At 39.6% G+C, this 24,001-nt stretch overlaps 6 protein-coding genes across 7 annotated transcripts; 5 read left to right on the top strand and 1 right to left on the bottom strand.

Annotated features, from left to right (window-relative positions):
* The first annotated feature begins 48 nt into the window (after positions 1–48).
* LOC129597691 (uncharacterized) lies at positions 49–1,768 on the top strand. The gene is made up of 4 exons (XM_055495336.1): positions 49–334; positions 441–619; positions 923–1,027; positions 1,587–1,768. Exons 2-4 carry the CDS (start codon positions 443–445, stop codon positions 1,590–1,592), a joined length of 288 nt encoding a protein of 95 aa, XP_055351311.1. The 5' UTR covers positions 49–334; positions 441–442; the 3' UTR covers positions 1,593–1,768.
* Positions 1,769–2,834: 1,066 nt separating this feature from the next.
* Positions 2,835–5,129, top strand: LOC129597724 (trimethyllysine dioxygenase, mitochondrial-like). Its single transcript, XM_055495384.1, has 2 exons — positions 2,835–3,706; positions 4,040–5,129. Exons 1-2 carry the CDS (start codon positions 3,137–3,139, stop codon positions 4,859–4,861), a joined length of 1,392 nt encoding a protein of 463 aa, XP_055351359.1. The 5' UTR covers positions 2,835–3,136; the 3' UTR covers positions 4,862–5,129.
* Positions 4,992–6,754, bottom strand: LOC129597726 (6-pyruvoyl tetrahydrobiopterin synthase-like). 2 transcript variants are annotated; one of them, XM_055495387.1, is made up of 5 exons: positions 6,523–6,754; positions 6,335–6,414; positions 5,864–5,943; positions 5,593–5,663; positions 4,992–5,449 (listed from the first exon to the last, which is right to left on the bottom strand). In XM_055495387.1, exons 1-5 carry the CDS (start codon positions 6,582–6,584, stop codon positions 5,350–5,352), a joined length of 393 nt encoding a protein of 130 aa, XP_055351362.1. In that variant the 5' UTR covers positions 6,585–6,754; the 3' UTR covers positions 4,992–5,349. The 2 variants fall into 2 exon arrangements, with proteins under 2 accessions (XP_055351362.1, XP_055351361.1); XM_055495386.1 differs by having other exon boundaries at positions 4,992–5,414.
* A 30-nt stretch (positions 6,755–6,784) lies between these two features.
* On the top strand, positions 6,785–9,147 carry LOC129597725 (RNA exonuclease 4-like). Its single transcript, XM_055495385.1, has 4 exons — positions 6,785–7,236; positions 7,328–7,869; positions 8,316–8,509; positions 8,595–9,147. The coding sequence occupies exons 1-4, from the start codon at positions 7,051–7,053 to the stop codon at positions 8,945–8,947; spliced, it is 1,275 nt and encodes a 424-aa protein (XP_055351360.1). The 5' UTR covers positions 6,785–7,050; the 3' UTR covers positions 8,948–9,147.
* Positions 9,148–9,604: 457 nt separating this feature from the next.
* On the top strand, positions 9,605–13,264 carry LOC129597710 (adapter molecule Crk-like). Its single transcript, XM_055495360.1, is given in 6 exon segments — positions 9,605–9,825; positions 10,562–10,675; positions 11,268–11,442; positions 11,912–11,965; positions 11,968–12,423; positions 12,789–13,264. Coding segments are annotated over 4 exon segments (801 nt in total). The 5' UTR covers positions 9,605–9,825; positions 10,562–10,675; positions 11,268–11,280; the 3' UTR covers positions 12,918–13,264.
* Positions 13,265–15,688: 2,424 nt separating this feature from the next.
* On the top strand, positions 15,689–23,594 carry LOC129597705 (protein Wnt-5b-like). Its single transcript, XM_055495356.1, has 9 exons — positions 15,689–16,549; positions 17,286–17,405; positions 17,662–17,936; positions 20,367–20,405; positions 20,486–20,739; positions 22,486–22,544; positions 22,645–22,856; positions 23,203–23,291; positions 23,383–23,594. Exons 2-9 carry the CDS (start codon positions 17,308–17,310, stop codon positions 23,479–23,481), a joined length of 1,125 nt encoding a protein of 374 aa, XP_055351331.1. The 5' UTR covers positions 15,689–16,549; positions 17,286–17,307; the 3' UTR covers positions 23,482–23,594.
* Positions 23,595–24,001: the final 407 nt, after the last annotated feature.

The raw sequence follows: 24,001 nt of genomic DNA, 5'->3' as shown, positions 1-24,001 counted from the left end.
AACGCCTCCATGCAAGTGTCCTCGCTCAAACGTATGCCATACCTCCAACAACGACTACTTCCTTTTAAAAGCTCAACCGAAACAAAAAGAAAACGTCTCCAAGGTTTGTTTACTGTGTTAACAGTCGCCATTACCGGTATCGCGCACGGAAAAACCATTTAGTTTTTCTTTTCATGCAAAACGAAAGTGTGGCAGAGCACAACTGGCGACCAGTGTCGGGATCGTTGGTCGTTGGAACTTGGATAAAAAGTTGGATTACTTTCGTCTGGGATCTGCAAGGATATCTTGACTCCATGGTCCAGACTGTCCAACAGTGCAGTTTTTGATAACACAGGTAATCTTGGACATCGGGTCAAATCCTAGTTGTTGCCTTGTAAATTGACAACTTCTCGTCTGCTGTACATTGCCCCAAGTTTTTTTAACTGCTGCGTCCATTGCAGAGATGAGTGCGCAAGTGGACCTGGAAAGCTTGGGAATCAATACGGAGCCCGAATGGTGGGAGACCGTTCTGAAGTACGGAATGATATTCGCTGCAATCTTCCAGATAGCATGCATTGCGTACGCCGTTTTTGGTCGCGAAAAAGACAGTGATACCAGTCACCACCGAGCGTACAACATTGTGAGTTATTACCAACACTTCCTTAAAATGACGGTTTCGTACGCTCTTGAAAATAACAGGGCCCGATACATTTCAAAATTTCTTGGTGATTTTTTCCATTTACGCTTTACACACCGTTGGCCGTTGGGTGTTTAAATTGTGTTATTACAAAATTTTAGTTTTTTTACTTTTTTATAATAGTTCTATCTATATTGCGGAGGTACTACAAACGCTTTACGCAATTTGTTTTGCTTTATTAATTTTTGATGTATAAACATGAATAACCCAGAAAATCTGCGAGTAAATTAAATTATTGTTTTACAGAATGGAACACAGCGTCTGCAAAAAAATAGCAAAGCAGTCCAAGAGTCGAGTAATGCAGGCAGTAGGAAGCGGCCAAAACAGGATAAAAGCGGCATTAGCCATTGGGTAAGTGGAAAATATCAAGAGCTCATTAGGTATAAGATCTGCAGGAGGTGTGAATAAAATACACGGTGTTGCCGTCCATATGCCAGTGATATACGATGTTTGTAAATTTTTATGTATTTTGATTTAAATAAAAATGGTAATATAACTTCCTTGACCCATTGATTCTGAAAAAAATTACCAAGAATTTTTCAATCTTGTGAAAATAACTTACAATTGCGAAATATTTCGTTGCATTTCTGGCTTGCCCACGGATCTTTTGTCCACTTTTTACTTGCTGACTTTGATTATGAATTATTTACTTTGGTGCCAGATTGACACTTTTAATAGAAAACAGTTCTGGGATTGGGGTTATAAAACTGACCCCTTGTGCTTAGATGCTAGTACGATACAAACCAGACAACAGTATTATTTACACATTGTTACAGTTGCTTGTCATCAGACATTAACTTGTACAGTGAGGACTGATTGCGATATTCATTTTGGTTTTCATTTTCATAAGCCTGAAAACTTCATCTGTGTACTTACAAAACATACTCGTTTCTCATCTTTTTATTTACAGGGTTGACTTTAGCCACCTGGTCAGTGTTTGTTTGTGTAAGGTCGAAATCCGTTCAAGTTTCTTCATATCGCCGTTTTTTATTACCGGACTTCGGCTCCTACCGTGTGGCAAACTTAATTCCCCCTTGTCCTTTGGAACGGACGCAAAGGTTGGTCTCGTGAGCAGAAAGCAATGCAACTACAAATCTTGTGTGTGCTGTGTCATCTCTACCTCAAGTTCCTCTGCAAATGCTCTTTTTTGTTTTTACTGTTTTACTAGTCTTTCCTTTGTCGAAGGTTTGTGATGCTGTCATGATTTCTTGGATCTGAATAATCGTGTATGTCGTGCCGGTTTGATGTATTATTTATGTGCTATCTAATCGTTTGAAATTCACATGTCAGCACAACTGAAGGATGAAGTTTCAGTTGACTTTAAAGGATGGACATGCAATAAAAAAATTTTTTCTTGTTTTAGTTTTGGTGTATTTGAGGTAACAATCAGTTTAATACTGTAAACCGATTACTTATCTTCCGCATTAGATTGCAAGGGTTTGAAATATTTATGCAGGCATCAGTTTTTGTGCGATAATCCCTAAACAAGGATTCCAACAATGCGGGTTTTATGACTGGCATACAACCTTAAAATCAATTACACCACACCATTTAACAGCAAAATCACAAAAAAGAAACAATAGAGAAAATAACAACCGGGCAACATTACAAACTTTCCAAATGATAAAAAAACAATTAACGGTTTTAAAGTTTCTCTGATGGGCAAACATTGTGATGTATCGTTTTTGGGGTTTACTGATACAAAGTAACCTACCGTTCTGGCTGTTCGGACAAAAAAATGCAGGCTAGCAGTACTTACTAGTACAGAACTACTAAGTCTTATTTAGGTAAGTCTAATGATACGATTAAACCGGTGAAGGTTATTTAAATGGGTGCAGTGCAGTAATTTTTTTATGAGACTGCAAATTCTGGAATGATAGTAAATACCTACAAAGTATAAAGTACATGTAGCGAGTACTTATTGTGCGTGCGTGTACGTATTACCAGAAGAACACCAGTGTGTGGTTTCAAGAAACAACCGGTTTGTTAGAACATTACGACATTCAGAAATGGATTTTTACCGGACTTCGTCGTGGACTTTGGTCGTTCTGCACTGGACCAGCGCAACACGGACATGCGCTGATGGACCGCGATAAGGGCGTGTAAATTATCGGAAATCTCACACATTTTTATTTACGGTTAGTGTCCTCGTCGGAACATCATATTATTTAATTTACTGTACAAGTGCGCGACAGTACATAAATCGTTTCTTCCTTTTATCAAGAAGTTTTGTTGACCGCTGATTACCGTTGTCTGTTCGTACATTAATAAAGCATAAACATTGAGCTGTGAACTGTCTCGATGCCAGTGCACGGCAGTCAAATTTCGTTCTGTATTTGGGGTCGGTGTTTTAGTGTAATATTTCCCGACAAATAATTTGGTCTGTATACAAAGTAGTATTATTCGGGGTTCCATCACAGGGTGTCATAAGCTGCCTAATCGTTTGTAATTAAGTACCAAATGGCCGGCATTCGCTGCTCAAGTGCAGCGTCGCTCGTCGCCTCCTGGCTGCGGCGAGAAACTTCGTCCAGCTTCAGTCTCTTCAGCCTTGGGAATGATATGTCGCTGCCGAACATAACTGGGCGCAGTAAAGTGTTCCGGCGATTTTCCCAAGCACAACTGCAACCCCGGAAAGAGGAGAAAGTGACTACACCGCTTTTGGAAGCGTACGAATCGAATCCTATTCTCGGTTTGCGAAAAAGCCCAGAATTCGTTCCAGCCAAGTTGCCGGTCAGTCTTCCTTTATTGTCCATCTCATCGGAAGCGGTTACCATAAAAGAGGATAGGACGTCCATAGCGGTGCCTTTACTTTGGCTGCGTGATAGCTGCACGTGTGAGCAGTGCGTAAACCAAGGCGCATATCAGCGCAACAGCTGGACACTGGTTACAGATGCGCAGATAAAGCGAGCGGAAGTGAACAACGGCTTCCTGCACGCGGTATGGACCGATGGGCACGCTTCGCATTATGATTTATCAGCAATCAAAAACCACTTCACCGCTGCACTACCGAAGAAGTCAAGTGACAAGCAGGTACTCTACCATATGTCATAAAGTATTCCACGTAAATCCAAACACTCTTGCACTCGTTTTAAATGTTATTTTGACAATGCGCAACCTATGTCAAGGTTTTAAAAAATCCTTCGAAATTATTTATAGTTCTAGAAGTTTCACTTTGGCAAATTAAACAATCTAGAAAACAATTTATCATTTATTTAGCTGGGTGGTCTAATATAAATAATTCGATTTCTTCCGATCTGTTACAGTGAGTAGAGAACCGAACTCGTAATAAACGCATTAATTTTGGCAGAAAATTTAGTTGTCAGCGTGTGAAATTAATTAATTGCAAAGTTGAATCTGTTCCAGGTTGCCAAATTCTTATGGGACCGGCAACGGCTCGGACCAGCTTCCGTTGTTCCTATTTCTCACGATGCAGTATTTACGGATAGTGGACTGGGTGACCTTTTGACTAATATCCAACGTTTTGGTTTCGGGTTGGTCGATTGTTGCCCACCAACGGAGGCCGCCACCGAAAAACTGGTTAAGCGCGTTGCCCCGCCCATGCCGACGACCTTTAGTCCGGGCATGTGGACTTTCACCTCCAATATGGAGCGCAACGATACGGCCTATTCCAACGTCTATCTAGCGCCGCACACCGACACCACCTACTTTAGTAACCCCGCGCGTATTCAAGTTTTTCACTGTCTGGAGCGGGACGGGTGCACTGGCGGTGAGAATCTTCTGGTTGACGCCTTCCACTGCGCAGATGTACTGCAACAAACCGATGCCGCCGCTTATGAACGTCTGTGTTCCACTGCACAAAATTGTGTCTACATGGAGCCAGATGTGTGCTACAAATGGACCGATGTAGTCTTGACCCGTAACACTGACCGGAAGTCGTTGCAACGAGTGCGTTTCAATATGTATGATCGCTCCACAGCGCCTCCGCTTTGCGCGCCCAGTGAAATGAATGCCTTTTATCGATCGCTGAGAACATTTGCGGACCTGACCCAGAGTGCCGTCAATCAGCACGTTTTGACGCTAACTCCGGGACTCGTCATATTTATTGATAACTGGCGGGTTCTGCATGGACGAAATGCTTTTAACGGGAAGCGCGTGCTGACCGGATGCTACATGAGCAATGATGAATTTGAGCATAACTGTCGTCGATTTTCTTTGATCCCATAATAGAATTGTTGAAATTTTTCTATGGGTTTTGTTGTAAATATAATACCTTTTTTCTCATGCATTGTTAAGCATACAGAAATATATAACTGTATTATGTAATTATAATTTGCGAGAGAACAGACATGCAGATTTGTGTTTTATTCGTCTGATTTACAAGCATTTACTTTAGCACAGAAACTCTGTGGCTCATAATATGCCAAAATTAAAGTTTTGTTATGCCGCCTTGGTAGTGGGCATAAAGTGAGTATTTTTAACAATTGCAAAAAGAGATTCTACGAGCTCATCGTCCGTTTCAGTGCTAAAAAAATTTACAGCACACCCGCCATGCTTATTAATCGTAATAGGAGAAAAGATCAAAAACAGATTCAATACTACAACACGGAAGAAAGTTCATGTTTGCATCTTTTTGGCTGTTAACGTTTATGCCTCTTCACCCCGGTAAAACGCCACATTTTTGTCAGTTTCGAATAGCTTAACTTCGTGCAGTTTCACAGTTGGTGGCAACTCGTCCACGATTCGGTCCCAAATAAATATGCAGATATTTTCTGCTGTGCTGGAAAGTCAAAATTGGTTGTTTCTTTTTTTGTCCTATATGTCATATAATAGCGAAACATCAAAAACGCCCTTGTAAACACTTATGAGTTACGACCAAATGAAATGGTGAAATATGACAATAAATGTCACATAATATAAATTCATACGTTTAACTTGTCAGTTGCACAACCTCTTACCTAACGACAGTCTGGAAGAATGGTACATCTTTGTCCAGATTTTTATGATCCATAGCTTCCAAAATTGCTTCCTGCATCAAATTAACCATAAGCCATATTTCTTCGGTAGACGTTATGCAAGAGAAGCACATAAAATCAAAATATTTTAGCAGCTAATACTACTCTGTATCGAGTCATCGACAAACGTCCGTAGACTCCGTACAAGAAGTGCCTGATGCTGCAAACCGATGTTAATTTCGCCAGTCAAAAGGACATGAAAAACGACAAGTACCTGCATGATCTTTTTTAGTCCAACCAAGTTGATAACCATTCCAGTTTTCGGATCCACTGCACCTTTTACGGTGACATCCACTATAATGCAAAAACAGCTGCACAATTCATTTTGAAAAGTACAACGAAACGATAACCCGTAGTTCCGTACCAGTGCAGCACGGTTATCGATAATAAAAAGCTCGTTTGCATTACGAGAAACAGGAGCGAAAATCGCAAAACTGACTTCAAGAACATGAAAACAAGCCGGACAGCAAACTGTAAAATTCAAGAGATAAAGCTATATAAAGAAAAAAGGAACGGGTGTTAGTTAACTTACCTGCAAACATTAACTTGTAAGTACAATTATTTCCGCGAAATCATACTTTATGCAAAACTGCAAAAGCTGTATCATGCTGCAAACTGCAGTTTGCTGAAAAGTAAGTTAATTGTACTGTTACTGTATTTGGCATGCTGCACTGTATCATCTTACCTTTATAATTGTGACCGTGACCATTTGGGTTGTTGCATTTTCCGAATATTTCAGCATTCTCTTCGTCTGACAAATGGATACTAAAATAAATCAAGAACTGATTATAAAGTAAGCTTCTTAAATCAGATAACAGTTTCGTAAGAACGTATCCTATCGTGCTCGTTCAGAATCCAGATGTTGTACGATACCTATGCAAACGATGGGAAGCGCTGAAATGTTCCGTTCTAGTAACAAAGACTATGCGCGGCATTCTCTTTAGATGATTGATAGACAAACGAAAGAAACCAATATCTCACTGAAACTTAAAAGTTTTTCAGTTCCGTCTCATATTATAATAAGAACATTCTGCTTTTGGCTCTCTTATAGTAAGGCCGCAGTAGCAGCATTTGATTCTAATCGATTCCAAATTTCCAATCGTACACCAATGTGGCAATGCCACTAGTGGGCTGTAGCGATTAGTAAGCCTGGAGACTCGCGACCACTGTATCTGTACCATGGGCTGTGCCGCTTCCGGTTGAATGCTAGACCAGTATCCTTGCAAAACAGCTGCCGCTTTGCTGGTTAAACTTGGGGACGTACTTGTTCATAATTAATTTTATCAGTATCAAGAATTTAGTGAATTTAATGAAGTTTTAGCAGTTTTTTGTTGTTTTTCATTTTTAGTTTCCAGTTAAAATTGTCACGCGAAATGCTGTCTGAGCACTGATTGGATTACAATGGATACTGGACCAGTGATTCATATCGTTTCCACCAAGAGCTCGAATTCGCAATCCTTCAGAGCGAAACCTGGCCAACAACCGAACAGGAATCGAGTCATTCCGGCGATTGCTGCCGAAAGCGTGTCGGATCTGAAGCACGACAGGAATCGTGTAGCTCCGTGGAAATCTCCGAATAGTTTTCAGGTAATCATCTTGAATTGTTTTCGTATGCGATCTTGCAGCCTGCTAGACGATTACAGCTTTGGAGACCCTGTCCAGTGTTTATACTTTACAGGAGCCCAACCCATCGCAAAACTATCCGCGGATTCCCGCAGCCAACTCCTACGCTGATAGCAACCACCGAAGTCATTCCAGTGGAAAACGCCGCGATGCCGAGGGGTTCGCACCAAGTAGCAAGAGAACACTTCGCGAAGAACGTCACAGCGATCTCGCTAAGCCTTATGCCAGAGACTCAACGGTGATTTCTGAAAGTGGCGGGGCTTTGGCAAGTCCTCTGCTTTCTGAGAATTCGGCTTTCGCTCAAGATCCAGCAGCTTCTGACGATGTAGACTCACTGCCCAGGAAAAAGAAGAAGCCCCTGTTGACTGTGCCGACAAGAGCTACCATTGATGTTTCAAAAAACTGGACACAGTTGAAAACGGCGATTGGTGCAGGCAGGCGGCCGAAGCGGATAGTGCAGCCTGCGACAGCTGCGAGCACTCAATCAGATCCAAACAGTGCGGAGACCGCTAGCGTTGCCAATCCTGCGGTAGGCGAAATTGCCGAGATACCTGAAGCCACCGCTGAGACATTCGTCAAAACCAAATCCTTTAATGGGTAAGAAGATTTATCAAACTGTAATAAAAGTATTAGCTCGGAATGATGCTTGGCTGTTTTTCGTAAATATTTTATCTTGTATTCGTCTGTTTTCGTGTAACCTGATTATCTTAATAATTCGCGTTTGGTTACTTGTATGCACTTAATACGAGCGTACTCATAGTGGATTAGGTAAGTAGGTACGATACGTACTTCAGTCGAGTCTGTTCTAATAGTATTAAATCAATTTTTTGTTCTGTGATACTTACTTCAGTTGAGTCTCTCTTAATCATTTTTTTGTTCTGTCACAAGAAGCTGCTGCTTTTTGTTTCTAGTGTTTGGCGATTCGCATTTTAACTGTAATTAGGAACGAAATTCAAGGTTTTGATAATGATTAATTAATCGATAATTTGGGAATACAGCACGATATTTGCAGACATATTTTCTTTATCGAGCGGCTTTTGCAGACTAACGAAAGCTGTGGCAATGGACTGCGAGTTTGTTGGTGTTGGTCCTGGTGGGCAAGAGAACATGCTGGCGCGAGTATCGCTTGTAAACCTGTTCGGACATTGCTTATATGATACCTTCGTCAAGCCTACGGAGCTTGTAAAAGATTACCGCACCCACGTGAGTGGCGTTCGACCACAAGATTTGAAAAAAGGTGATACCTTGTGCTTCACTGGACAATGGACATCTCATATTTTCCTCTCACGTTTCACATTGCAAATTAGTTTTTTTCTTTACAGGTGAGGAATTTAAAGTCGTGCAAGCGAAGGTTGCCGAGATTTTACGAGGTCGCATCCTTATTGGTCATGCGGTCAGTAATGATCTGGAAGCTCTGTTGTTGAGCCATCCCAAGGGCGATATTCGGGACACCTCGAAATACAAACCCTTCCGCATTTTGATGAAAGGCGGTACTCCGTCGCTGAAGAAGCTGACGGCTAAGGTGCTGGGTGTTGCCGTCCAGACCGGTGAACATGATTCCATACAGGATGCCCAAGCTACGATGAGGCTGTATACCATGCATAAAAGAACATGGGAATCGACGGTGTCCTTTCGAGCAAAGAAAGCAAAATTAAACGCAACTAAAAGATCTTAGGCGCTTTTAAATCTGACACGCAGAAGTGTGGTTTTTGTGCTTTCGGATTTTATTCAGTGGACTGGAGATGCAAATCTGCGTTTATTAAAAAGCTGAATGTTTCGTTTGTGGGTCAGTCATCGTTTACTCCTGCTCGTGCGACTGTTATGTGTCGATGTACGGGCACTTAATAATTATTCGTTAAATGTCAGTAAATACTACAGCCCATGAAAGTAATTAATTATCTAAATTGAACGCTCGGCATAGCGCATAAATTCATAATTTATGTAGTAAAGTTACGTGCTCATACACAAGCTATGCGAGAACTGTAAGCTCATAAAATTAATGCTTTCTCATTTTTGTTTTACACCTGAAATTGCAGTCACAATAATACTGACCCATTACCTAACGTGAAAGTTGAAACAAGCAAATCTTAATCATATTTAGCCAGCGAAACTAATCGTTAGCGTTTAAAATAAAAAATGTTGCTGCGCGAAAAATCAGTCAAATAATGAGCCTCAATAATCAGGAAAGGTTGCAAGCGAAAGGCTTTTTTCGGTTAATATTCGTACTTTGTATTTTTGATGTCATAGCCGTGTGCCATCTGCAGCTTGCTTCGGCCAGCCCGTTCATCGCCCGCCTGTGTGTAAGTACCACTGAATTTTTGTTGCTCGAAGCCACACAACTCACTTAAAGGCAACGACGTTATCTTCTAAGCTGGAAGAAACAACTTCTTGTTGTTGTTTTTCGTGTTATTATGTGACGTACACGCTTGTATAAAAAAGTTGGAAATAATTGCCTTTTCCCTTAGGACTGTAATCTTCCCCCATGAGGTTACATTCTGATGGGATTAAGAGCTTAGGCTTATCAGGATTTTAGTTCTTCGGAGTGCCTGTCTGGTGAGTTCGCAAGTCGCAATATGTAATACGTAATCAAATTCTAAATCCGTCGAGGTAGTTTGAAGTTTCACAGACTGTTACTTTCGCTGGCTGTTATTTGATGGTAAAACATCGTTTCTGTCAGCTGCTGTAATGCCAAAACTGGTTTTTATCAGCTTTAATGGTGTAGAGCAATTCGAAATTTTTAGAAACGGAAATTTGTGATGGACATACCGAAACGGTAGTTTTGCCTCGTTAAGATGTTATATTGTTATGATTGGTATTGGTTATTTTGTTTACGTGTGATTCGTTATGAAGACTGCGCATCTGCTCTAATTTTCATGTTCCATAGAAATTTATTTTTTCCTCGTGGTGTTTATCGTCTATGGTCTGGTTAAATAGGAGCTGAAACTGCCAGAGGCAGGCTTTCGCTAAGGGTGTGCTGCAGTTGTGAGGATTGTGATTAATCTGGGAATCACTTGTTAAAACAAATTAATCATGGCCATATGCGAGACCGAGATAGAGTTCTTCATTTGATGTAATGCATGTGCAAGATAAGATCATCACGGGTGCCCCAAGTGCTGCTGCACAGTGCAGATTTCCAGCTGCTTGATTCTTGGACTTGCCATAGCTGTAAAAACGTTTACTTGTTTATGAATTTATGGTTGTAACTCTGTGTACGACGTGCTCCGAAAATTTAATGGTTGTTCGCAGAAATATTGTAAGATGTAATTTAATTATGTAGTTTATTTTATAGATTCGCTGGACTTTGTCTTAATTGGCGCTGATTGGGGTCGGCTAAAAGACTGGATTGTGATGTCTGGAAAGGCTGTCGCTACCAACTAGGAACGAATTTTCCGTTTTATTTCGGGTATGTATAAATTAGAAACGATAGCATTACTATAACCACTATCAGTTATGTCAAAGTTTGAATTATTGCTTATTTTTGTCTGAATTTAATAATTTAATGAACAGTTAGTTGTTTACAATTTGGTATTTGTCATTGTTTATTCGTCTTGGTAGCCATTTGGTGCTCGAAACATCGGATCGTATTGCTAAATGGTTGTCGACGATTCATACAATTAAATTATGATTATCTCAATATATACAACAGTTAAAACATTGTCGTAACGGAAAAACCATGGTGCACTCAAAAATTCTCTATGCGAGTGGAATCTTTTATTTTGTGTGTCGAATGGTACAGGAAAAAAGTCGAAAGAGGGTGCTCATAAAGCTTGTTGTTATTGTTTTCTAAGCTGCAGTATCATTTTTGCCAATAAGGTACGGCTGTGTTTTGCTCTGGAAACGCACGATAATAAATCATAATATTCAGACGTGTCAGAGTTGACGCAACTCCCAGTAATTTTGCAGTGTTTGTTATGTAAGTAATTTAATTAACGCGTGGTACTGTTACTGGTTGTCTTCAGTTTGCACTCACGGTTAGAATCGCCTTGTATTCGTAGAGGCCTGCACAGGATGGCTGCGGATTTTGATCCCCTGGATCGTGATGCTTGGTATTTCGGATTGATCTCTCGTGAAGAATCAGTACAGATCTTGAAGGATGAACGCGAGTCTGGGGTATTTTTGGTTCGTGACAGCACGTCCAGTCCCGGCGACTATGTTCTCTGTGTTAAAGAGGTGCGTTAGTATTTGTATTTGTATTTTGTAACAGACACGCTTCGGTAACAGCGTAAACATTTCGCTTGTCTGCCGTCTTCCAACTGGCAATTATCTAAATTGTTTTGCTTGAGTGCAGCCGATGAGCTTTTGCCTTCGTACGTTATTTGCATATTCACTCAGTAATTCAACTTTTTTGATAGGGGATCTTTCTTACACGCACACCTTTGTGCAGTTTCTCATATGTGTACAAAATTGAATTGCTGGCTTGCTTAAGGTTTAATTTAACATCGTTAGACAGCTTTAAACTCTGTAATAATTGGGAAATTATTTGGAATAGGATAGTTAAAAAGCTTTAATACTTGCTCGTTGTGGTTTTTTTTATTTTAATGTCGGCTTTTCAGTCATTGGTATTAGAGACTCTACTAGAGTTTGACATACCTGCTTTGCAGTCAGCCAGGCTTGATTCCATTGTTGTGTTTCTTTTTAGGATAACAAAGTCAGCCATTACATCATTAATAAAACAATAACTGACGATGATGCTCAAAACTGACGTTCCGCATTGGCGAACAAGATTTTTCCAATCTCTCCGAGCTGTTGAGCTTTTACAAATACCACTACCTCGATACTACTCCTCTTATTCGTCCTGCCAAAAGGAAGCTGGAACAGGTTATTACGAAGTACGATTTTGCTGGACGGGATCCTGATGATTTGCCTTTCAAGCGCAACGAGATCTTAACAATTATTCGCAAGGATGAAGAACAGTGGTGGACAGCGAAAAATGCCGATGGCAATACCGGGTCGATTCCCGTAACCTATGTGCAGAAGTATGATGCTAGGAATGCCTTGGTCAGCTCTCCACAGAACGGTAGTCGAAGTGCGCCAAGGCCTTCATCCACAGAAAATCCCACGAGAGTGCCTGTACCTCGAACTCTTCCCGCCTTCGCGAAGGCTATTAAAGACAGACAGAATATCCATGATGACACCCAGCTTTCTATTAAGGTATGCCTACGATGGTGCTGGGCAAACGTCGAAAGTAGTGAATTTGAAAATCATGCTTGCGAAATGGTAATATAATATGGAATGGTAATTGGCCCTTTCTGAAATAAGCTCATTTTGCTTCCTTGAAAAAGAATTATATTTGTACGATAGATGGCACGCTATATGCTCCAGTTTGTTCCCGTTCGCTGTGGTGGTGTTTCGGATAGGTTGCGAACCTGTAGGATGGCGTAAAAATCTGCTTTCCGAATACAAGAAAAAATGTCCGCGTGCAGTGCTGTAAAATAACGAATTTTCATTATTAAGGAAAATTATCCTACTGCTTCGTAATGAATAATACAGTTTGTTAGCTGATTTCTTACAAATAGGTTGGTGATGTCATTGAAGTTACCAATATGAATGCCAATGGCTGGTGGGATGGCAGTCTGAATGGGAAAACAGGGCGATTTCCGGCTACTTATGTGGAATGGGTGGAGGACGCCAACGGCACGCACTGATGTAATGTGACAATACGTGGAATACATCCCTTCGTTTTTCCTGACTGGGCAGTGATTTTTGAAAAAGTTTTAATGGTTTGTGGTGGCTTGCTGTTTTTAAGGTATGTTCACTTACCCGTTTTTAATGTTTTTAATTTTTAACTTGTTAATGTTCGAAGGATTTTAATTTTAAGGTCGTACTATGAAAGATTTTTGACTTGTTTTCATGGCCTATCAGGCATCATTGGTTTGCTTCTAGATTTATTTTGCTGTAATTTTGTGGTCGGTATATGGATGAGAATTGCTTCAACCGTTGTTTTTCTGTTTTGGATTGATGGGTTAATTTAATAACAATCTCACTTAGTTTACGTTTTCTCGCGAAATTTGTTCCTCATTGATACCATGCTGATGCGAACTACTTGTATACGTGGAACTACATGGGCAATCGCCCAATGCCAGCTATTATCGTCCGCGTTTTACTTTTAATACATTTTATTTTTGAAATAGCAAACTGATGCAGAGTACAGACTGATGCAGGCCTGTAGATTCCATTTGCTGAAAAAAATTTGCACTGTTTTGCGCTGTGCTTTATGGATTTACTAGTGCAGGCAGTTGATATTCTCATTTCTAACAGCGCTCTCAAGTGTCTGCATTGAAAGACATCATGAAGTATGGCAGCGTGTAATACTTCTGCAAATTGCATAAACTGAACTGGCCAAGTGGCGAAGCGGAATGTTAGTTTAACGGCGCGGGAATCGTCAACAATTGCTAAATGTATTTTACATTAAATCCAAGCGAATCTGGGTAATGTCTGTCAGATGAGTATATCCTGATAAATACATCATCCTCTACAAGAGCCAGATGAGAATGACAGCATCCGCGGAGCAAGCCTGATGTCATAATCACCTGCTGACCAATCAATATTCTAATTAGATTCATACAGACAATTCTGTTTGATTTTCCATCGCTGAAAGAGCGAGCGTTGACAAAGAAGCAGGCGAAATATTTTGGAGATTAAAAGTACTCGCCGGTGTACATATTGAATCAGTATTTTTGTTTCAGTGGTCTGAGAAGAAATTTTGACTTTGACTGCAAAGTGTTAAAGATTTTTTCAAGTTTTTATCAGCATGATTTCAGAGCGTTTTTTAGGCATATAGAAAAAAATAGCTTGGATTGATCCATTAGTATACGTACCGTACGGAGCTAAATCTTGTCACTAGTATAATTATTAATAAATAAAATTTTATAATGAGATTTTGTCCAATTATCTCCCAGCGAATTTTTACAGAACCTTTGGAATTAAGTTTTCTTTTCACGCTACTTACGGAGCAGTTCATAACTGTACGGGCAAAATATTGTATCAGTTTTGTCAGCTGCATTACTTTACTACTTGAAATATAAATAGTTTTACAAAATTTGTAGTGGATATTGTACCACCAAATTACCAATCAATCACGAAATCCATTAGCTGTCTGACTTTCGGAATTACTGTCTGTAATGACTTGGTTCAGAATTTCGAAAAGTTAGAACCGAAGCAGAAAATTCAATGGAATGCAATTTTAGTGTCGGTATGTTTAAACTCTGAACACTATTTGTACGGTACACAAGTGCCACATAATAATTATTTTTATAGATATACGTACTTGTAATACTTGTACATATGTATTGTACAGTACTACCGGTACTTCTGGTAAGCTACGTAATACACAGTGACCATATTGTACACATGCTGTATAAAATATGTATTAACTTAGTTAGTGGAGCTTTCAGCTTATTATAGGTACAACAAACCGTGGACCCTTTGCCCAGCTCGAATATGGTGTACAAAAATCAAGACAGCTTTCTGTACATATACGAACTTATTTCATCGATTATATAATACTAATTGTACGCAAAAAAATGTCTTGCTAATTATGTATAATTATATTTTATCAGTTATGCCAATTACAGTGCTTATCAGATTATTAGAAAATCTGTATATACCAGGCATGAATAGGTTAGCTTGTATATATTCCTGGATAAAAATTAATCTCAGGTAGTATATTCCCATGTTTTTTTCCTAATTTCCAGTTTCCTCTACTTGAGTAGAAAATAATAGCAGGTCTCTTTAATTGTGCTGTGTATATATTATTATTCTGTATATAAATATACTGCGTGCAGAGGTGCAATTTTTTTAGTAAGCACATGTACAATACCAACCTATGCAGATATATCTATATCTATATATGCATAATTCATACATGGTATCTATATGTATGCTTTGCATAATGCATGTTTAGTATATATTATCGCATACATATTGCAGTAGTACTGTAACAACAGTTATGCTTACTAAACTGATGTATTGGAACCTGTTAACTTTTATTACCGTGTACAATGCTGTATTATAATTATGTTAATGGATGAGGTTTTGTCCTCAGCTAATAATTTAATGGCGCCGAATATAGTAGGTTCGAATGCTAAGTCGCTACAAAACAGTCATGTCATTTCAAACAGCCTGATTATCTGCAAGAATCGGACTTAGTTGTGCTAATAAATTAGTTGATCTACTAATAAACCGGCGACGATTGATGGTTTGGTCACCTTGGTTTGGTTACCGTAGCTGCATGAAACTTGATCGATTCACGGAATTAGAAACAATGAATTTCGCTCAATTATTGTTAATATTGCACCAAGTGATCATGGCAGGAAAAGTATAAAGACTGTTTGCACTGAGCTTTGCGTACTTTTCTTTATCTGAAACCGCAACAAACACACAGCATGATTAAGTCACTTAAATGCAATAATTCTGCAGATGCCGGACGATTCATCATAGTGCCGCCTTTCTGTCGCAATGTTGCGGTGATGGTTGGTCATTGCTTGTAACACGGAGTCACGCCGACCGTTTATGTATAAGCATAATTGAAAGGATGTTTTGCCAAACATTTGCTTGTGCCTGTTACTGTACATTGGATTTAATGAAAAGGACACAATTCGCTGTACACGTAAAAGGATTGCAGTAAAGCCGAGATATCTTAAGAATATTTGCCATCTTTTATACTAACGTTTGCATCCAAGTGTGCCTGCTTTGTTGTCGGCTGTGTTCAAAGTGCCAATCTCCCACAGGTCCAAGTGGAGATTAGCGGGCGGAAGATCACGCCTATGGTGCTCCGCATTACAACTGCCGTATACGCATCGTGCCGCATTTTGTTGTGGTCAGTTCGATGGTTATTACACATGTACCCGACTACCCTCGCAGTGCACACCGGTATTAACGCTACGTGTGACTGGTTTGCGCGCCCTCTTGTGTAGCTTTTTGATGAAAACCTGCGGGCATTTTGATTCGTTATATTTCACTGGAATAGGATGGATGCATGACTGAATCTATATTCAGTCAAAATTCTATCGGAGAGACATACTCATTTGTGACATTGATAGCTGCCTTTTAATACCTTACAAACTAATCTTCTGATCATTAGTCGGCGGATACTGACCATATCAAAGCGCAAATATATCATCTTCTACAAGTATCGGCAACGGACACACAGCAACAGTCAAACTTCCGGCCGCACGCCTGTTTGTCTGTCCGATCCGGATTTTACGACGCGTTCTGGATGGAATATCGAAGCGCTTAAGATGTAGACATCCCGCGGCCAAGCAGGGTATTAATACCGGTGAGTGAGAAATCATTTAGGTTTCCGGGATTAGTCATCAGTTACGCTCCGTGTTACCATTTTAGCGCTCACTTTTATAAACTATTACGCACCATATTCTGCACTGTTACTTTTTAGTTCTTGCATATTCAGTTATGTAGATATATAATTTATATGATTACCCATTGCTACACTTTTTGGACAACTTACAGGAAAAAATTAAGAAAACGCTCGTTTTTGTATTTTGTAACGTGGTTCCTGTTGTAGAAAATCTTTCCGTTAATCCTAAATACAACCCGCAGTATTCAAAAATAAAGGGCAAGCTCAGTGTTACGCTTTTTCTTTTCCAGTTCGTTTCGCTGTATTGCCGCCAGTAGCTGATCACTTCGTACATTCATTACTTACTTTACAATTTTTCTGAATGTTTTGCTTTTCAATAGATTGCCAGCATATAATTATAGCAACATAAACGTCCATGATATGACATGATATGAGATATATATCATCAATTGCAATTTTTCAATTCATCTCGTCGGTGAGAGCGAATAATTCTATTTGTAAAATTAATAATGCCAGAATTTTCATATTGTTTATCATTTTTGCATATTGTTTGTTTATATCCGTACATCGTCATGCCAGGAATAGCTGTATTACTGTTTATCTTTTGGGATTTGTGCACAATGGCGCATCATTGCAGTGAATGGTTAGAGAGTAAGTCAATACGTACTTGAAAATATTTCCTTTTGTTTTGCTGCAGGTAAACACGGAATGGATTAAAAATGAATTTCCCGAGCATTCGAATCTTTTCGCTCCAAGTGTTTTTGCTCTCTTGGGTGATTACACCGCCATACTGCGAGGCGCAGTTAGGAAGCTGGTGGTAAGCTGCATGTAATCATTGCATATTTGGCGCTCTGGCTGACAATAATCTCACGCATATCTATCTGTCTTTTCCGATGGTGAGGCGCTGCACTGGGGAAAAGGAATAATATTTTCTTATCCCCCAGCACATTATGCTTCATTGAATTCTCTCAATAGTTTCTTGATTGATCAAGCGATTGTTTTGCACGGTTTTGTCATATACATACAGATACAATATATATGCGTATATATACACATGTGCTCTTTCATTGCAGGAGCCTGGCCAGCCGCACAGAATTATTGGGCGCCCATTCGCCCGAACTGCTCCTACTGAGCGCTGCTCCCAATTTCTGCTCCCATTTGGAGGCCGGATTAAGTAAAGGACAAGAGAGATTATGTACACTATATCAGGACCATATGTCCAGTATTGCGCACGGGGCCGATGCCGGCATTACCGAGTGTCAGTACCAATTTCGTAATCGCCGATGGAATTGCACGGGGACGATGGACAATAAGACCGATCGGATCTTTGGTCCGCTAATGAAAATAGGTATGTCAATTGTCATAAGCCATTACACAGAGTCATACCGCGGCTGCCGGCCTGTCGCAAGCATTCGCCACTCCAAATCTCGAGTGGGGGGCTTTCAAATCCGCGCTTTTCATTACAGAAAGGGCTTTGTTTTTTCACTTTAGCCGCCTTCGCTTGCGGCACTGCGGCCACATGTAAACCACAAAAGTGAATGGTGTCTGTGCTGGTAAACAATCTAATACTAATACCTGCTATTGTATTTGCATAACTGCCACCGGATCGGTTTAATTTACCAAAATCTACATTTTTCGTACTAATTTTACCAACGAAGTAATGAGAAGACCGTTTACGTTATCCTGCAGTGGTAGCACGTACAAATAATTGATGTATGTAAAAACACTTTCAATACTAAATAATATATACGAGTATATAAATATTAGACGACGACTTGCAGTTAGAAAAATAGAAAATTTCTGAAGACATGAAGCTAAGTGTGGACAACTAAATAATTCATGCTATTGCTCTGAATTATTTGAAGTATAAGCACAGTGATTATGACTGTCCAGATCTGGAGTCTGGACTCTGGAGCTCGTAAAATTGGCTTTTGTTCGGGCTTGTACACTATACTGCATGTGCAAACGAAAGGTCCCGATAAGTCACCAAGCTGTAAAGTTAACGCTCTTATATCCGCTGAGTTTAATCTTCTTACTTGGCGCTTGGTCACTTATCAACTGTTGTTGCATGTTTGTCAAAATGCTGAAGCCTTGTTGGTACAATATATATCATTATTTACATGGTTATTGGTCAGTATATACCGAGTGTATTGAGCGGCGAATTGATTCGGGATTTGGCTTTATTTTTAATCCGGCGGCTTCACGTGCTGACCATATGCAAACCGACTGGGCCATGGAGGCCCTTCACCCTTCCATCTGTAGCAGCATATATTTTACTGTGTCGCCTGACCGCAGTCGTGCGTGTAAATGGTAGCGGAAAGAGTGTGATACCGGTATTGTATTCAAGGACAGGATAAAATATTCATACTTACTGTATCTCCAATCCCCAGCATCCTGCTTTACGCTAATAACCGCATATTATAATTGCGCTTTCATCATGCCAAGCAAATTGGGCTGTTAACAGTTGACGAGTGTGTAACTGCATACATCATTGTATGGCTAATAAGAGATTTACTGTTTTACTACCCTAAATGAATATTGACAGCAGGGGTTTATGATAGCCGCTGTTAGCGCTGTAATGAAAGAGAAAGAGAGAGAGAGAGACATGAGATCGATGATGGTGTTAAGTATGTATACGAATTTACGACGTTACGCCACTTAATGGGCTTGATATTGCGATAAAATTATCTCTTATGTTTTATATATCGCGGTCAGCTTTCTCTTGTCTGCGGAGGGGAAAAAAGTGTATAATTTCATTTTGTTGCGTGAACTATGCAGCGGCAAAGTGGTGGCCACTGATAGGGATGAGGAGAAAAAGACAAGTAAAGTAGGCCAAGTGAGAAATTCGTCAAGAAAATGAGGTTTAATCTAATATAGCTCTCGCCGTCTGGCGTCGAAACTGTGTTTTAAAGTAATCAAACCCAAAGAAAAGGCTATTCGTGATAAGCCGTCCAGTGACTGAAATCTCTAATAGGGGAATGGAAAGAAAATACCAAACAAAATTGTCAGTAAAAATAGTCAGTGCTCTCTTTGCCGGCTTAGAGCGGTAACCCTGTTGTAATCCAATTCAAACGCCGTTGTAGTATATTGTCCGAAAGTTCAGAAGACATTATTGCAAAACTTGCGCAAAAGCGGTTTGGCGCGTCATCCACGATGATGGATGTAAGTACAAGATAGCCAACTACCACTTTAACATGTACCATTGCCTGAGAGATGTGAAATTACCGTTAACATTATGTGATTTCATGAAAGAAAATATATATTTCAGTACCGGATTTGCTCCGATCAAAACCGACAAAGGACCATTTGTTTTGCAAACTGTCAAATCAAAGGTGATCGGGCAGTTTGTTTATGCCGGCCGTGGTCATTTTGTCAGGGTGGCATTATCTGCCAGACATTCTCGATACTTATCGTGCCGCATAGGAATGCTGTTATCAAATCGCTACTGGTTAAGTATATCAAAACTACAAATAAGCGCACCATTTAAGCCGGCGGGGATATACGCAGATCCTGAGCCATTTATGCAACTGGCAATTAGAAATGTATATTCCTTATTTCATTATAAATATTACTGAAGGAAACTTGCATATAAAAAAAATCAACTATTTCTAGTATATACGGCTGGCGTAATCTGTTGTGCGTGCTGACAGATAATTGTTCAACCGTAAAGGTGACAAGCGCTTCACTAAACCTCCTTAATGTAATGCAGCCCGGTATGAGCTTTTTAATGCAAAAAAATCACATTCCATTCTTGTGTTAAAGCAAATTTTTATTACAGGGAGCCGAGAGTCGGCATTCGTTAGCGCTGTTCTAGCAGGTTAGTTATCAACGTGGCACGAAAACGGTACCAACATTTTCAATTAACGTAAAGGAGTTATGAAAGATTTTAAATTTTAGCCGGCGTAACGCATGCAGTCAGTCGAAGTTGTCGAGAAGGCGAGCTCAGTACATGCGGATGCTCCAAACAGCCTCGTCCGAAAATCCTAAAAGAAGCCTGGCACTGGGGAGGATGCGGGGATAACGTGCAGTACGGCTACAAGTTTGCAGAAGGCTTCATCGATGTTAGGGAAAAGGAGAAGAATTACAAGCGTAATTCGCCGGAACAAGCGCGGGCTTTCATGAACCTCCATAATAATCAAGCCGGACGAAGGGTAAGCGATTTTGACCTTTTACATGACTTTAGGATTTACATTCTGGAACGATATTATGCAAAGCGATCTTAACCCAGCGAAATTGTTTGGTTTTGGTGTAACTGACCCCCTAAAATGAATTTTTTTGAGGTTTGATTAATCAAATCGTTATATTTTACATTATAAATTCTGGCTGACGGGCTTACTGACGGGACGGAGATCCTGTTGACAGCCGCCAAAGCAAGCACATGCATTGTAGATTACTGTTACCAATTTTATGCGCTCCCGCGAAATCGGCAAAAGTTATGCTGTCTGCATAAAGATGCTGTTGAGTAGAACTACAGTACGCTTAAACTTTCGTCATGCATATAAATGATGTTTAAACTCAGAAAACTAAGCGCGATTGCATAGCGTTTCTCCCTCCTTCCAAGTGCATTTTTGCTCGAGCGAAACATCTCAAGTGCTGCAAACAGTATTTTTGTATGCGATATGAAATTTCCATATCTATTTACGTATTGGTATTGCTAACTTGGCTTTGTATGTAAGTGAAGCCAGGTGGAAAGATACCTTGCACTGTTGCACCACTCTTAAATCATTGAAAACTACAGCTTGTAAGCGAATACCGGTACGGTATAACTGACTATAACAGCATAAGCATCAGTAGAAGATCAGCAAAAGCTGTGTAAAAATTAGGTCTTCAGCATTTAATTTCACATGTACTAGTACTACGAGTTTTGCAATAGATTTACATGTAAGGAACACTGAATTTAATGATACTCATTCAAATAAATAGCGTTAAATCCAAGCCACAGCTACTGCGCAAATTATCTATTTGTAATTTGTAGTAAGTGTTTTTTTTCAATCAAGCAATCATTGTCGATAACATTATTTTATAAACAACCATTTCAAAGCGAATCGCATCTTAAATTAAGTATATTTATGTGCTTCTTATCCTTCGTTCTGTTAACGCAAATTAACTCTTTGCTCATGACTAGTATACAAGCTGTTTAGTAATTTTCTAATTACCGTACAATTTTTCTAAAAATTGTACGCTGGTCTCGTAGGCATCAAAGTATGGCAACATGTGATTACTTTGCTTACGATAATAACATATGTCCGCACTGTACAGGCGTTCATTTTCCACGCTTAAAGGTTAAATTAATTCATACCGAGCAGTATAAATTTTACGGCCATACGCTGCTGTCGTGCATTCAACATGGTAATACCAATTGTAGTTGTAATTTGTGACATTTTGCGTGCCTGCAAAAATGGAATAATACGGTGAACACGTTTATTACAACGTGTCAGACTTGCTGTGCGCGTCAAACCGTTAAATTGCTATTTGTATCCTCAGGTGTGAAGTTTATGATTATCGGTTTCCGTTTTTAGCGCCAGTCATAGGTGTGAAATTAACCTAAATTGCAATTTGATTGCTATTGAGTCGGCAGTTTACAACTTTTATATCGTAGCTTTGTTGTTACAGTTCGACTTCAGTGGAATTATCGATATAATTTCCCCTCTAAAACAGCTGCGAATTTTTATGAACATAGAAAGTAATACCTTTAAATTATCGTCTCTTCGATAACTGCGCTACTGCCTGTTGTACAAATCAATGCGGTTACGTTAATTCATCTACAGTTTATTTGAAACCCTTATTATATTATATTAAATATCATATCCTGTGTCTACATGAAAGCAGTTCTGAATCAAACGACTTTTTACGAATTGACTGGATATGCTACTCAACTGTATTAATTTTTATTTCAGGCGGTGTACAGAGCAGCCAAAATCGCTTGCAAATGCCATGGCGTTAGCGGGAGTTGTAGGTTGGTCATTTTATTTACAATTAACTGACAATTGTAATACGTCTTTTTATTGGATTAGTTAGGACGGGCACTGGGCAATGGTTTATTTTGTATGTTGCAGCTTGAAAACGTGCTGGCATCAGTTACCGCCGTTCCGGGATATCGGGATGAAAATAAAGTCGAAGTACGATGCAGCAGCGAAAGTCCAGTTGAACCGTAAAGGCCGACTGCAGGCGGTGGATGCCGGATTCGTGACACCCACAGCAGAAGATTTGGTCTACCTTGTAGACAGTCCCGATTACTGTCTGTTTAACAGGAAAACTGGTAGTCAAGGTACATAATCTGGTTTTTTCATTACTCTTTTATCCAGAGAATGGTTTTAAATTTACTGTGAAGCGATTTTATTGGCTAAACTCTAACCTGAACAAAGCTGCAAAACTTCTACTATGTACAATGCATGTAGTACAAAATATAGTTGTATTGCCCAATAAGCGCAGTCAAAAGTTGATGACTATAAAACTATAGTTGTAAGGGGACAAATTAATATATCTCTAAAATACTTGATGGCGAGAATTTTTGCGCTGACTATGAAATAAAGTAAAACATCCATATCATATGTATGGTTTCCTTGAAGATTCTACAGAACATCACTGCATCAGTTTCGTTGTTGTTATGGCAGGGACGAAAGACCGCAAGTGCGATCCACTTTCCCAAGGCACCGACGGATGTGACATAATGTGTTGTGGTCGTGGGTTTAACACGCGAAAGGTATTCAAATTTAAAAACGGACTTACGATAATAATTTTACAGTTCTATGATTGTTTGGCATTCTACATATATCGTGTTTGCCTATTTGCAGGAAGTAATTCGCGAACGATGTGAGTGCAAATTCCAGTGGTGCTGTTACGTTGCTTGCAAGACTTGTGAACGCATAGCCGAGGTGCACACATGCAAATAAATGGTTTATCAGCGTTAAATGACTGTAATTGTGCATTGCGGAGACAAAAATGTAATTGTTTTATTTGTGGTTGTGCTGACAAAACTTGCCTTTTTGTTGCCGCCTCTGTTTGTAAAGCTATGTTTTGAAATAAAAACCTTTAATTTATTCTTTAGCATCTTTGTGAACAGTTTATACTTAAATACGTGTAATAATCACCTATGTAAAACGCATCTCATGAGATCACTCATTCATTTTCCGCCATAATTTTTGCGGTGCGAATACTTTATATTACTCTTGTGGGAGCCCCCCTTTTATATGGAATCCGATTGCGCGCATAGACGTTCCAAATATAATTGTTTTACAGACGGCGCAACCTAGTAGCAAATTCATAATAAAGTATTTTGTACTCTGATACGTTTTTTAGTTTGATGCGAAGAAAATGGTAATCCGCACTAAAATTTGCTGTGCTGTCCTCGGCCGGCCATTCGATATGTATAAGAAATAAAAATTTTTACATTATTTTATTATATGTAAAGCT

Source organism: Paramacrobiotus metropolitanus, unplaced genomic scaffold, assembly GCF_019649055.1.
Source record: "Paramacrobiotus metropolitanus isolate TYO unplaced genomic scaffold, Prichtersi_v1.0 Parri_scaffold0000108, whole genome shotgun sequence".
NCBI lineage: Eukaryota > Metazoa > Tardigrada > Eutardigrada > Parachela > Macrobiotidae > Paramacrobiotus > Paramacrobiotus metropolitanus.
Note: the sequence above shows the minus strand (reverse complement) of the source record. Positions and strands in the feature narration are given on the sequence as shown.

Coding starts and splice junctions, on each gene's coding strand:
- LOC129597726 (XM_055495386.1), bottom strand. CDS start 6,584: ATGCCGCGCATAGTCTTTGTTACTAGAACGGAACATTTCAGCGCTTCC. Junction 5,944..6,334: donor TCACGGTCACAATTATAAAG/GTAAGATGATAC, acceptor TTTGCATTATAG/TGGATGTCACCGTAAAAGGT. Junction 5,415..5,592: donor TTCTTCCAGACTGTCGTTAG/GTAAGAGGTTGT, acceptor TTGACTTTCCAG/CACAGCAGAAAATATCTGCA.
- LOC129597705 (XM_055495356.1), top strand. CDS start 17,308: ATGAATTTCCCGAGCATTCGAATCTTTTCGCTCCAAGTGTTTTTGCTC. Junction 20,406..20,485: donor CGTTAGCGCTGTTCTAGCAG/GTTAGTTATCAA, acceptor TTTAAATTTTAG/CCGGCGTAACGCATGCAGTC. Junction 20,740..22,485: donor ATAATCAAGCCGGACGAAGG/GTAAGCGATTTT, acceptor TTTTTATTTCAG/GCGGTGTACAGAGCAGCCAA.
- LOC129597691 (XM_055495336.1), top strand. CDS start 443: ATGAGTGCGCAAGTGGACCTGGAAAGCTTGGGAATCAATACGGAGCCC. Junction 620..922: donor ACCACCGAGCGTACAACATT/GTGAGTTATTAC, acceptor ATTGTTTTACAG/AATGGAACACAGCGTCTGCA.
- LOC129597725 (XM_055495385.1), top strand. CDS start 7,051: ATGGATACTGGACCAGTGATTCATATCGTTTCCACCAAGAGCTCGAAT. Junction 7,237..7,327: donor AATCTCCGAATAGTTTTCAG/GTAATCATCTTG, acceptor TATACTTTACAG/GAGCCCAACCCATCGCAAAA. Junction 8,510..8,594: donor ACCACAAGATTTGAAAAAAG/GTGATACCTTGT, acceptor TTTTCTTTACAG/GTGAGGAATTTAAAGTCGTG.
- LOC129597724 (XM_055495384.1), top strand. CDS start 3,137: ATGGCCGGCATTCGCTGCTCAAGTGCAGCGTCGCTCGTCGCCTCCTGG. Junction 3,707..4,039: donor AGAAGTCAAGTGACAAGCAG/GTACTCTACCAT, acceptor AATCTGTTCCAG/GTTGCCAAATTCTTATGGGA.